Raw genomic sequence first — 13,328 nt, 5'->3', positions numbered from 1 at the left:
TTATCCATAAAAATGATTGCAGAAGAAATGAACATCAAGAGAGAAATGGTTCCTCTGATAGTAACTGAAGATCTTGGTATGAGAAAGATTTGTGCAAAAATGATCCCCAAAAATCTCACACTACAACATCGAGAAATGCGGAAAAATGTGGCAGCTGATATGTTTGAGCAAACGGATATCAATCCAGAATTGTTGAGCTGTGTTATCACTGGTGATGAAAGTTGGTTTTTTCAGTATGATCCAGAGACAAAACGCCAAAGTTCGCTATGGTGCTCAAAGGGAACACCCAGACCAAAAAAAGCTCACATGTCAAAGTCAAAAGTGAAATGCATGCTTGTGTACTTTTTTGATTCCAAGGGAATTGTTGGATGTCTCCTGGACAAACAGTTAACCAATATTACTACAAAGAAATTTTAGAAAGACTTTGTAAAAGAGTTCTTCGTGTCTGTGCCTAAATTGCTGATAATTGGAGTCTGCATCACGATAATGCACCATCCCATACTGCTCTGTCAGTACAGCAATTTTTAACCTCAAAACAAATTTCAGTACTACCACAGCCACCTTATTCACCAGATATTTCCAAGAGTCAAAACGGCACACAAGGGACACCATTTTCAAACAACACAAGATGTCCAAAAAGCTGTGAGGAGGGTCTTGGAGGATATTACAGAAGATGAGTTCCAGTAATGTTACCATCAATGGCAGAAGTGCTGGAAAAAGTGTGTGCAATCAGAAGGGAACTACTTTGAAGGAGACAACATTTTTTTTCACATCAGTCTCGTTACTTTATTGTCGCACTTCGTATATGGACATTTTGCTGCTGTCCCTTCACTGGTGCTGCCTTCTGTCGTCAATTTCTGGAATTATTTTGAAAGAAACATAAGAAAGCGTAGAGCTGCTGCCATGAATGGCTGAGGCAGTATGATTGCATTGATATAATTTTGCACATGTATCCATTAGGTTTCACAGTTTGCTATAATCTGCTACAAATATATCGTGTTTGTGGAGTTAGCAAGAAGTTTTGGTTGCTTGAGAGAAGAAATTGCCCAATAACTCATATTGTACTACTTCTTCAGAAGGATAATTATGCTTTCTGTCATCATTATTTTAAAATTTGTAATCTATCAAAGAACTAAAGTAAATATGAAAAATAAATCTTGAAGCTTGCCTTGTTTTTAGTATGTATTTCTCTTGAAGTTGCATCAATTACATATGCTCAAGTAAAGCTTTAAATAAAGGCATAAATGGCTGCTTTCCTTGTAGGTCCGATATTCTTCAACATGGCCAATATCCGAAGTTTTAAATTATGTAACAAGTAGTGAGCCTGCAAAAGATAGTAATTCTGATACATTCCATGTGTGGACTATATCTGTCTTACATAACATGTAACTTTCTCCCTCTCTTTGCTGCTTAAAAGCTGCCATAGGTAATTACTCATCAGACAAACTATAGCTTCAGTTTGTTTTCATTTTTTGTGTGTTTATTTAAAAATTTTGATTTTGTCACAGACACAGTCTTTTTCATTGCAGTGATTTGTAGAACTGCTGTGAGCACTCACTTATATTTTTAATGATAATCTTTCCTTCTTATTAATTTAATAATTAAGTGTACAGATGCATCATGTAGCAGCGTTCCCTTTGTTTTGGAATTGATTTTAAGATTTGTAATCTATGCACACTGAGATTTTATTTACATTCTTTGGAAATATTTGATAACAACTTTAACTCATCTACAACTACATCAGACACTGCGAGTCACATAATGGTATGTGGCGGATGGTACTTCTGGTACCACTAACTGTAACCCTTCCACTCATGAACAGCGTGTGGGAAGAATGATTGATGCCAAGCCACCATATAAGACTCTACTTTCTCAAATTTTCACTTCGTGGTCACCACGTGAGATGTATGAGAGAGGAAGTAAAATTTTGTCCAACTCTTCCTGGAAAGTGCATTTTTGAAATTGCTGTAGTAAGCCTCTGTGATGACAATGCCTCTCTTGTAACATCTGCCAATGCAGTTTGTTAAGCATCTCTGTGGCACTCTCTCACTAAATGAATTATTCTGCGATGAAACATGCCGCTGTTTGTTGGATCTTGGAACCCCCCCCCCCCTCTCTCTTCCTCCCCTCTCTCCCTCCCTCCCCTCTACCCCTCTCCTCTACCCTCTCCCCCTCTCCTCTACCCTCTCTCTCCCCCGCCCCCACCCTCCTTTCAGTCGTGCCTGGTAACAATCCCAGATAGGTGAAATGAACAATACTCAAGGATCTGTTGAAAAAGCACCCAGTATACCACTTCGTTTGAGAATGAGTTACATTTCCATAAGATTCTGCCTATGAATCTGTCTGGCATCTGCTTTTCATACTATGTGCTTTACTGTGGATAATTACTCCTAAATATTTTGTGGTAGATACTGTTTCCAGCAGTTTACTGTCAATAGGGCCATTGTACAGTAGTGGCATTCTTTTCCTGTGTATGCTCAATATGTTAGATTTATTTATGTTATGGGTAAAGTACCAGACCCTGAACCAATCATCAGTCCTCTGCAGGTCATTCTGTAAATTGATTCTGTCTTCAGCTGTTGTTACTTTGTTATAAACAACCACATCATCTGCAAACAGTCTTAAAGAGCAACTGTTGCTTTCTACTAGATCATTGATATACATTGTGAAGTGATGGTCCTATTGCACTTCCTTGATGTACTCCGAAAATTTCCTTTACGTCTGTCACTCCTAAGAGTGACTTGTCGAGTTTTGTCCATAAGGAAGTCATGAATTCCGTCAAAAATGCGGTACGATATTAGATAAGTTTGTATTTTTTGTGCTAACCAGCAGTATGGGACGTTCTCTACAATGCTATGGACCTCCTGGAGGAACAGACCAAGTTGAGTTTTGCAAGATCTTTGTTTGTGGAATCTATATTGACTTTTATGGAGGAGATTTTAGTTCTCCAAAAGTTATAATTCTTGAGCATGAAAAATGTTCCCTGATTATACAACAGACTGACGTCAACATACAGGTCCATAGTTGTGTGCATTTGTCCTATGGCCCTTCTTGAAAATGGGAATGACCTGTGCTTTTCTCCAGTCATTAGGTACCCTTCATTGCTGCAGGATCTGCAATAAATTGCTGCTACAAGGGGACCAAGTTCTTTCACATGATCATTGTTGACTTATCTCATCCGGTCCTGATGCCTTTCCACTACTAATCACTTGTAGTTGCCTTTCTATTCCGTGATCGGTTATCTCAGTATCTGCCATTTTGACATTTGTGCGATGGTTGAAAGGAGGACTGTGTTACTATCTTACGTGGTGAAATCTTTTTGGAAGACCCAATTCAATGTCTTGGCCTTCTCTCTGTTATCTTCCATTTTGGTGCCAGTATGGTCTCTGAGTGAATGAATAGAGGATTTCAAATTGCTTACTGATTTTACATAAGACCTAAACCATTTAGGGTTTTTACTCAGATTGGTTGACAACATTTTACTTACCAGATCATTGAATGCTTGTGTCATTGCTCTCCTTATACTCATTTTCTTCTTTATATCATGCGAAGAACTCTTTTTTTTAATGACCTGGAAAATAGCATTTACGTATTTTTTCCACATGGAAATGTGAAATAGGTGCACTGTTTCATTATTACAAGGTTAAAACAACATTAGTCTAACACATTATTAACAAGGCCATTTTCCCATCATCTAAGCATTATGGCTTGGTGATTGCTCAAGAGGACGTCTCTCATATGATATACACCGGTTGGCTGATGTAGTTTACTGTATGTTGGGAGTTTTGACTCAGCTTGCCAACCTGTTCTGCAAACTGCACAATTGTCTTGTAAGAGCAGTATTAAAATATACTTTTGTTTACAAGCAGTTCAGGACAACATTTGATTTTGCTCTTTACAACTTATGCACGAAATTAATGACAACTTTAACAATGTACAAGTTTGGTCCCTTTAAATAGCATCTCAGTTGATGAGACAGATCTAAATCTTTTCATCAAGACTGTGAATTCTTTTCTAATAAGTGAGCTATGGTTGTCATTACCATAAATGCAACTCGAAAGAAACCATTTATATTTTTAACCAAATCACCTAGAGTCTCTCGTACACTAAAAAATCAAATGAAAACTTGAAGGAATGCCAGTGACCACTCTAACAACCCTACCACAACAAAGGTCAGAATTTAATAACGATTTTGGTGTTGCTCACGCTGCTAAATACTGCATTTTCTGGCAAGAACAGTCATATTATGTGGCAGGTGTCATTAGAGCACAGTTAATAAAGTCATTTCATGTAATAATAAAAAAACTAGGCACTCATCTTTTTGTGTTTCCCACGCTGGTCTCGTAAAATCATGGCTCAATCGTTGAAAATCTAGGTGATTATGATTCCAAGCTCGGATGCAAAGAGACCTAGGTTTTATTCTGCTATGTTCAAAAGTTTTGTAGATGCGCTTCTCAAACCATTCTCGGAGATTACACTTTTGCTGGACAATGGTGATGTAAAAAAATAATCAGCACTCCGAAATTAAGTTACACTTCCTTTTAATTGCTTTTATTGCAATATCACGTAACACACAAAACATCACTTCACAATACAAAACATACTTGGAAACATCTTCCTCACAATCACTGTTAAAGTTCACATTTTATAAGCTGACGACAATATTCGTCTTTCCAGCATGACGTCCACGACTTGACTTTCTCAAGGTCGGACACTCTAACAAGTTAACAACTAACTAATAATCGCTTATGTGCCCAAAAATCAGAGTTAGAAGTACGTCAAAGATCATAGTGACAAGAGAAAGAATACACATAAGAATAATATCATTGCAATATAAACATATCTATGTATCACAAATGAAATCAAATCTGAATGTTGTCTCAGAAATATGTCAACTACTTTACAGAAATACAGTAGAATATTGCTGGTATCGAGAGGTTCAGGTGAGGTGCCGTAATGGTTGCGTAATTCAAGTACCATCAGCTTTATGTTGTGATTTCATGAGAGTAACTGTTAGTGACTGCTGTTACACATTTGCACTTGGCCATACAATTATTATCTGGAAACCCTATGCTAGGTGTTTCTTTTATTATAATTATTCAGTGTAGCAGCCATGCTTTAAATTTCAGTTAATTATTGCACTCGCTACTACATGTGTATTACTGCAGCTTCATGAGTTATGTAGTGCCAGAATCTCATTTACAGATCGTCCAGAACTTCAGTGTCAACCCCTCCTCCACACCTCTGCTGCCACTGTTATCAGCGATATTAAAGGGGGCAGAAAACAAAGTTTAGTTGTAAAGAACAAAACCTATTCGCTGAGTTAGTCATCCATGCCGTTATTGTACTTTTTTTTCTTTATGGGTGTAATTCAAAGCTCTTATTTTCTTTCTTTATTTTATTCACATATAATGAAAGACTTTTTTCATTCAGGAAAGTTTATTGTAAATATGTGAATTCATTCCATTTCATATCTCATGCATTGTATCTGTTTGATTATATTTGTTGCAAAGTTTTTTTATTCATTCTTTTTCAGTTATGGACCATGATCCATCAGTGTATGATGAAATGAGATTCAATGACATGGGTTTCCTCCAAACTACTATATACACAGTCATTGGTGAGTAGTAAATTGTAATGTTCATAGTAGTGTAAGTTCCTACTATATACACAGTCATTGGTGAGTAGTAAATTGTTATGCTTATAGTACCGTACGTTCCTAAATATAAGTCACACTTTTTCTGTAAATATTCTCCTGCAAAATATTAGGTACAGGTTATTTGTGCTACCTCGGAAATGTTGATATTTATGCACATCATAGGAACTTCATCTGTAGAGCTTGCTTCTTAGTTCAGACTGGAGCAGTAGTATTGCTTGTGTTTGAAAATTAATCATTGTTGTTGTGATTCAGCCTCTTTATCGATATGCATGTTATTAAGCATAATTTATTTTCTGTGAAATCGCAGAAAATAATAGTACCTAACTGTCCTGTAAATATAAAAAACAAAAGATTTCCAGTGGTGGATAGCTTGTGGTTAATACAGAACTCTGAAAGATTGATTAATAATTCATATGTCTGTGACTTAGAACATCATTTGTAGGCTCGACTCGGAAACACTTGCATAGAAACTATGTTCTGAGTGTCCTCATATGCTCTCAGCTTGTTCACTAAAAATACAATAGTCAAATGAATGGTTATCATCTTTAATTGATGTTACATTTGTGTATTGACTATTGTTGGGCCCACAGTTCTGTTACTCTGCACAGTGGGATAGGAAGAGTTTTCCTTTAATTAAGGAGTAAAATTTAATCTTCACCAATAAGTGGACTGTAAAGCGATAGAAAGTAAGTCATTAAGAACAACTCAAAACAACAAAGACTGACTGTGATATTAGCACTTGCTGAAGCATAGAACTTTGTCCAAAGAAAATTTCCTCTAAGCATTTGTGATTTGTTGCCAAGAAAAAGACAACAGAATTAATTTTGGTCTGGTGTACTTCTCAGTAAGAGAGCTAAGCTAGTGTTGGATGTGTGTAAAGGTCACCACGCACTTGACATAAATAATAAAGGTGCTGCATATACTTGGAGGTGAGACTTCATAACTGAAGGCCCTTGATGCCATTGCATATAACCCATTTAAAAACTGTCTCCAAAAAAACTGTTCCTTGACTTTTAGAAAAAATGGAAATGAGCATTTGGCATCATTGGCCGGGAGGCCCCTTGCGGAGCAGGTCTGACCGCCTTTTAGAAGAGTGTGAGGCACTCATCCACCTGCCAAAATTAAGCCTTATTTATGACAGTGTTTTCTCTTCACGGTGCACAATATCACCAGATTCTATAATTAAATGGTTCATGAAGCGCTGTGTGTCCTGTGCCCTGGTTGATAGGAAGGACAACCTGTTTTGGGGTAAAAATGATGAAAATACTGATAGTGATGTAGCAATACTGGTAGTTAACAGTAATGTCAGGGTAGACTGGACTGGAAGGCTGGTATGATTTATCTACATCAGATCATAAAGGAATATGATTAAAGAGTGACAATATATTTAACAGTTTTTGTAAATGGGTAATGTGAGAAATTTTTCTGTACTGCTTTCCTCTGATATTACTCTCTCCCTTTCCCCTATTAAAAACGAGGGTTTGCGGGTGCAATGTTTAATTAGATGTAGCTTATATTCAGGCCAGTCCAATATATGCTGTGTGCCAGCTGCATGGGATTTTTGGAGTGCACTTGGAAGTTTGTAATTTAAAAAAAAAAAAAAAAAAAAAAGATTGTTTATTGGCAGATGTGAATAGCACAACACTTCAACAGGGTGTATATGCCCCAAGACAACTGGGAAATCTGGGAAAAACTGAGAATTTTTTCATCCTGGAGAAATCGTGTAAGAACCTGGGAATTTTTTAGAATTCTGGGAATTTTACATTGTTTTAGTTTTCATTTAATTTTTTGTAATTTTGACTTGTACTCTAACAAAGAATTTTACTTTAGCCCGGTACTGCTGAAAAATGCTGCACCAATAAAATATAAATGAGAGAATAACACTGAAATAAAACTTTAGTTTGCAAAGAAAATGTGCCATTTGCAACAACAAAACACAGTGCGCGCACAAACGTCTGCCAACACCAAAGAGTGTCAAAGACTATGCAATACTTCATAACAACAAACTGCTTTTGATGTAGGCCCCCCAAGATTGTGGGCCTCGAATTGATGTGCGTGATGTCACAACTGTTTACATTTCTAACAGGTCATGGGAAGATCTTGCGAGTGGTGGTTTGAGAAGCTTTAGTTTGTAAGTAAATTTTCTTTTTTGCAAGATGAATTATGTGTAAGAATGTGTGATGAATTTTGTAAATCACGGAGCATTAGACTCTCATTCAAAAGTTAACACTGAGGACCAGCTACATAGAATAATTTTGGGCCCAGGAGACCAGCCATTTATGCCATTATTTAAAATTTCACTGACACATTTGTGTTTGATATATCTCAACAGATAACACATGCTAAAAAAAAGACTAAGCTTCAGAGTTAATTTTTCATATTTTAGTTCTTTCATTGATTACAAATTATACAATAGTGATGATAAAAAGTATAATTATCCTTCCAAAAATGTGTGAAGTGAGTTCTTGAGCTATTTTCCACGTGACAGACTTTTTGATGGAAGGGTTGAAATGCTCAAGGGAACATGTATTCAGCCAGTTAACCCATGAAATGTTAGATGCACAACAGTGAAATTTATAATCGTGCTTGTCAGAAATATTTAGCTGCTGCAACTGAAGCTGCACTCTTAGGATATTACCTAACCAAACCCTCAGAAAAGGAGGGGAGGGGGGGGGGAGCAGCAGAAATTTTTTTTTATGACCAATATTATATGTGACAGCCTAGCTTTTCTTGTAGCTATACTGTATGTATATTAATCTAAACCATCAGCTTTTCCATTTTGTGTGTTCACACTACTTAACAGTGATGTTGCTATTGGCTGACTACATCATGTATCCTAGGCTCTGAATATCTGCTGAGCAAGAGCACATAAATGAGCTATCATTGAGTGACAGAAGCGCAATGCGATCTCAAACTCTGTGCTTCAGAAGCTATCGTGCTGTATTTGGTGGAATTTGTGTTTATAGTTTCATAATACAGAAATATGCAGTGTAAATGTTGCCATGCATCAAAGATCTGTTCAAAACACATTGTTTTTTGCTTGGTTTAATTTCCTAAACTGCCGTGAAATCCCATGTCTGTGTATAAACCTTCACCATTCAAAGGATTGCTAAGTCTTACAGCTGCAAGGGAAAGCATAGTGTCACTTAACATGGAAAATATGTATGTTCACTAGGGGGACGGTGTATTTTCACCCAGTGAAAAGTGTATTTTCACCCAGTGAAAAGTGTATTTTCACCCAGTGAAAAGTGTATTTTAACGCAGTGAGAAATATATTTTTAACAAGTAAATCCAAGGAAATCTGAGAGTTTTTTTCTTGTATGCATATACATCCTGTTCAGGGGCATTTTTCATTTCCTTGGAGTACATAAATGACAGAACTTCATTCTGAAGTGACCAGTTTAGTATATACAGAGAAATGCACATGTTATAGTTACTGAAAAATAGATCAGTTGTAAACTTTGTATGCTGACTTTCCTTTGTGTGTGTGGAGGGGGATGGGGGAGACATTGATGAAGTGTTGAATTGGTGAAGTGTTGTCTTAATATTCTCCCGATATTTACTGTACAGCTAGGTTAAATAGAAACTGATTTTAAATATTAATTTTTAAAGAAAATTTTTCAGTCCAAATAAAATGTTACTTATCTTTTGTTTTAAAAATATAATGTAACTGGATAGATAAAAAAAATCTATTCACCAAGCGGCAGCAGGAGAAAATACATTTAAAGGATGTGGAAATGCCTCCTCCTTCTGGCAGAAGGGATAAAGGGAAAGGAAGAGGGATGAAGGAAAAAAACTGGCAAGGTTTAGGAAATGGGGAGAGTTATGGAAGAGTCACCCAGAACACTTGGTCAAGGGAGACTTATTAGGTAGGATGAGAAGCAAAGACTGACTGTTAGTGCCTGCATGGGATGAGATTTGAAAACCAGAAAGCTTAAAGATGGAAGACAGGGTAATAAGCCAGACGGAGATTACTGAAAAAACATTTTGCATGAATCAGTAAGAGCAGAAAGCTGCTTCTATTATGCATGTTAGATAGGTAAGGAGTGTGGGGTTTGGGATTGGGATGAGGAAAACTAGACAGGTCAGAAAGTAGAAGATACAGCATAATAAAAGGGTCTTGAAGAAAAGGAATAGTTACTGAAAATAAATTCTGTGACCACAGAGACCATCCTATTCCAAAGCCCATGCGACTTTCCTTGATGTAAACCTCATTCTGACGAAGGTCAATTACCACTTCTCTTCACATTAAGTGTACAAACAAACAACAGTACTTACATTTTGTCAGTTGTGGTCCTTTCCATGTCAAATGTTCTCTCCCTTAGAGCCTTTGCATTTGAGACAAACATGTTTGTTCAGGTGCAGACTTCAGAGCAATACATCACCATCCTCACCTCATCCTTCACTGGACGTAATTATCCCACCAGCATATTCAAAAGCAGACTTCATGGGCCACCACATCCAATCCTAGTCACTCAATACTATCCTCCTCCTTGAATATTAATCAGCTACTTCAACAAGGCTCTGACTCCCCAAAATCATGCCCTGAAATGAGGTCACATGTTTGCACACTCCACCTGGAATAGCTTTTGTCCCCCCACCGCCTTTTTCCTTTTCAATCTCCAGCTGCAGTATTCTGGTCGGACCCTATGCTCCTCCAGCACACATTTCTCTACCCTATGGCTCCTATCCCTATGACTGTCCACATTGTAAGACTTGTCTGATGCAACCTCCTGCCATCACATGTACCAGCCCTGTAACTGACAAAACATATACTATCAAAGGGAGAGCCACCTGTGAAATGACTCATTGTATAGCAGTTGTTATGTTAACACTGTTAGGCCTTCTATATTGGTATAATTACCACGTAGTTATCAGTTAGGATGAATGGTAAACACACAGTGTCCTATTGAGAGCATGCACTACAAAATGACATTTGTGACCTTGGTGCCTGCTTCACCACATGTACCATCTCAACTATCTCTTCTGATTTCAGTTTCTCAGAAATCCACAGAAGGGAATTGGCTTTACTGCATATGATTCATTCTCGCCACCCCTCTGAACAAAATTTACATTAATTTTTGTGGTTGTAGTTTTATTGTTTTCCTTCTCCCCTTTTATTGTTCTATATCTTCTATTTTTTGAGCTTCTCTTTTTTCCCCACCCCTACACCCATTACCTGTCCTAACATTTATAATGTACGTAGGTTTCCATTTTTATTGAGTCTTGGATCATGATATTTCAGTATTCTATCTTGCTTATTATCATATCTTCCACCTTGAAATTCATGTCTTCAAAACTAGTCAACAATATCAGACTCTCCCTCTCATCCTGTCTGGTAAGCCTCCCCTGACAGGGTTTTGTGGGAGAGTTTTCTCTAACAGTCCCTATTCCCTAAACTTCACCAGTCTTTTTCCTTCATCCCTTTTCCTTCAACATTTGTGCCAGGAGAAGGAACCACTGGCTCTGAAAGTTTGTGCATTTCCATATCCTTTATGTTTGTTTTTTCCTGCTTCTGAATAGTGAGTAGATTTGTTTAAATATCCAGTTATATTTTCAGACATTGATTATTTTGTTGATATTTATCTTTTATTTTGATTGTTTACAGGTTGTGCAACAGCTTTCATGTTCATCGTGAGTATCCTGGTGATAGCCATCTGTCGCGTGCATATGAAGCGATCACTCCTTTCCCGGTGCCCCGCGGGGTCCAGGCTAGGAGGTGGTTTCCCACCTCCTCCTCTCCGTGGTGTGGGACAGCCACATCATCATGTCCCCCTGTATGACTTGGATGTCTTCTTGAATCGGTCTCCTTATTCTACAGCTGATGTCTCTTCACCTGGTCCAGGATCCCTCTTAGTAACATACAATATTAACAATGGTATTCAGTTTGTAGGGCGACCTGTGGATCCACCTCCCTACAGTGAAGTGGTAGCATCACCTCCACGAGAAGGTCCTCCACCTCCTTATGCATCTCGTGAAAGCCTTGCAAGAACTATTGCTGCTGTGCCAGTTACTGAAGATGATGATGATGTGGAGATTGCAGATGAGGCTGACTTACTGTTGGCTAATGCTGCTGCAACAGGACCCACCCCTTTGATACACCAAAGTGGCAGTACTTTGCAGGTTACTATTGTACATCCTCCAGCTCCTGCATCCTGTGTCACAACATCAGACAGTTCGGAAGAAAGTGAAAGTTCATATTTACAAGGAACAGCAGCTGCAACAGAGGAATTCCGGCCACTGCTTGATGCTCCAACATCCCCAACTTCGAAGGTGCCCGATTTCTCTTCAGCGGACTCTCCTCCTGGTCCCGGCTGCCTGAGGGAGAGTTTCATTGGCTTAAGGGACAATGTTTCATTGGGAGAGGCTATTGCTGCACCTGATGCCAAAATGAGCCAGGCTCTTAGAATAAGAGAAGAATTCTTGAACGGTAGTAACACAACAGTGTCAGTTGCTCATGCACAGTGCAGTGGTGGAAATGAAATTACTGCTGTTACTGTTGGTTCAAACCATTGAAGTGTTTAATGTGGACATTTTTTTTCTGTGAATTTGCTTGCTACTTAGAGAAATCCTATGGTTCCCTGTGCCAGAGCCAGCCATTTGCATTGAAAGATGGTGTACAAAGTTCAATTTTCTATTTTTATGGGAGACACTAGTAGTGCGGCATGTCTGGAGTCATTGTCTCACATTAATCATATGTAGCATGTGGTACATTGCTCATTATTTGCTACCGTAATGTCACACATTGTGGTGCAGATCAGAATCTGCACATCCTTCATCAAATGAATAACCTGTGTAACTTCTTGTATCTTCTGCATACTTAAAGATTACATCTAACAGTAGTGTCACTTTTACAGTGTGTAGCGAATAAAACTGACATCTGTGATGCCTTCCTTTTTAATGACTTTTGACAAGATTTAGTGTAAAAACAGTGCACTTTAAATCTTCACTTTCAAGATTTTCTCACAGTAGTCATGTTTCTGGTCAAGATTGAGTCAGCTCAACTTAGTTCTGGCAACTGAGAAATTTATATGTAATGATCTGTTTAACAATCGTCTTTCACAATTATATATTTTATTATTATTTGTAGTTTTATGAGTACTTGTATCATGACATCCTGTAAAGGAAATGAAATTTTCACAGGACAAAAAAGTTTTTTTTTTTTATCACAAACAAATGTTCAAATGTTGGGCTTAATAGTGAGTCACTGTATTTTCATGAGTAAATTATGATATGAGACTGTAAATTATGTTGTTGTTAATAAGAGAAGTAAGTGAATTTTAGTGTTCATGTTATGAGTAGTCAGTCAATATGTAAAGGCAGTTTCCATGACTGTTTCATTGGTCTCCTACACTTTGATCAATGCTTATGTACTGTTTTTATACAATTTGTTGAGTACATTATTCGTGAACTCCTACTTAGTTTTCCCGTTAATATAAAAGACTTGTTTGCAGTTCTGTTGTACAAGTTTCCATTTTCTGCAGTGTTATATGAATGAGGAAAAAAAGGTATGCTGTGTGATGGAAACTTGAATTTTGGTACTGCATTGTAATCATGCAGTTGATTTTTGAATATCTGTACAGCACAGCACTCTTATCATTGCCTTGTTGTGCAGTCATTCCAACTTATTGTATTTACCACCCTTTCACATGTTTGTTATTGATCTGAA

At 37.6% G+C, this 13,328-nt stretch overlaps 1 protein-coding gene across 1 annotated transcript in view; it reads left to right on the top strand.

Annotated features, from left to right (window-relative positions):
- Positions 1-12,707, top strand: part of LOC126203304 (uncharacterized) — an 89,444-nt gene extending 76,737 nt beyond the window's left edge. The window contains exons 6-7 of the mRNA XM_049937565.1: positions 5,537-5,620; positions 11,268-12,707. Coding sequence (XP_049793522.1) covers positions 5,537-5,620; positions 11,268-12,175 — 992 coding nt within the window. The 3' untranslated portion in view covers positions 12,176-12,707. The remainder of the gene's footprint in view (positions 1-5,536; positions 5,621-11,267) is intronic.
- The last annotated feature ends 621 nt before the right edge of the window (positions 12,708-13,328 follow it).

This window comes from Schistocerca nitens, chromosome 9, assembly GCF_023898315.1.
Source record: "Schistocerca nitens isolate TAMUIC-IGC-003100 chromosome 9, iqSchNite1.1, whole genome shotgun sequence".
NCBI lineage: Eukaryota > Metazoa > Arthropoda > Insecta > Orthoptera > Acrididae > Schistocerca > Schistocerca nitens.
The sequence above is the reverse complement of the archived record's forward strand: the minus strand, read 5'-3'. Positions and strand labels throughout refer to the sequence as shown.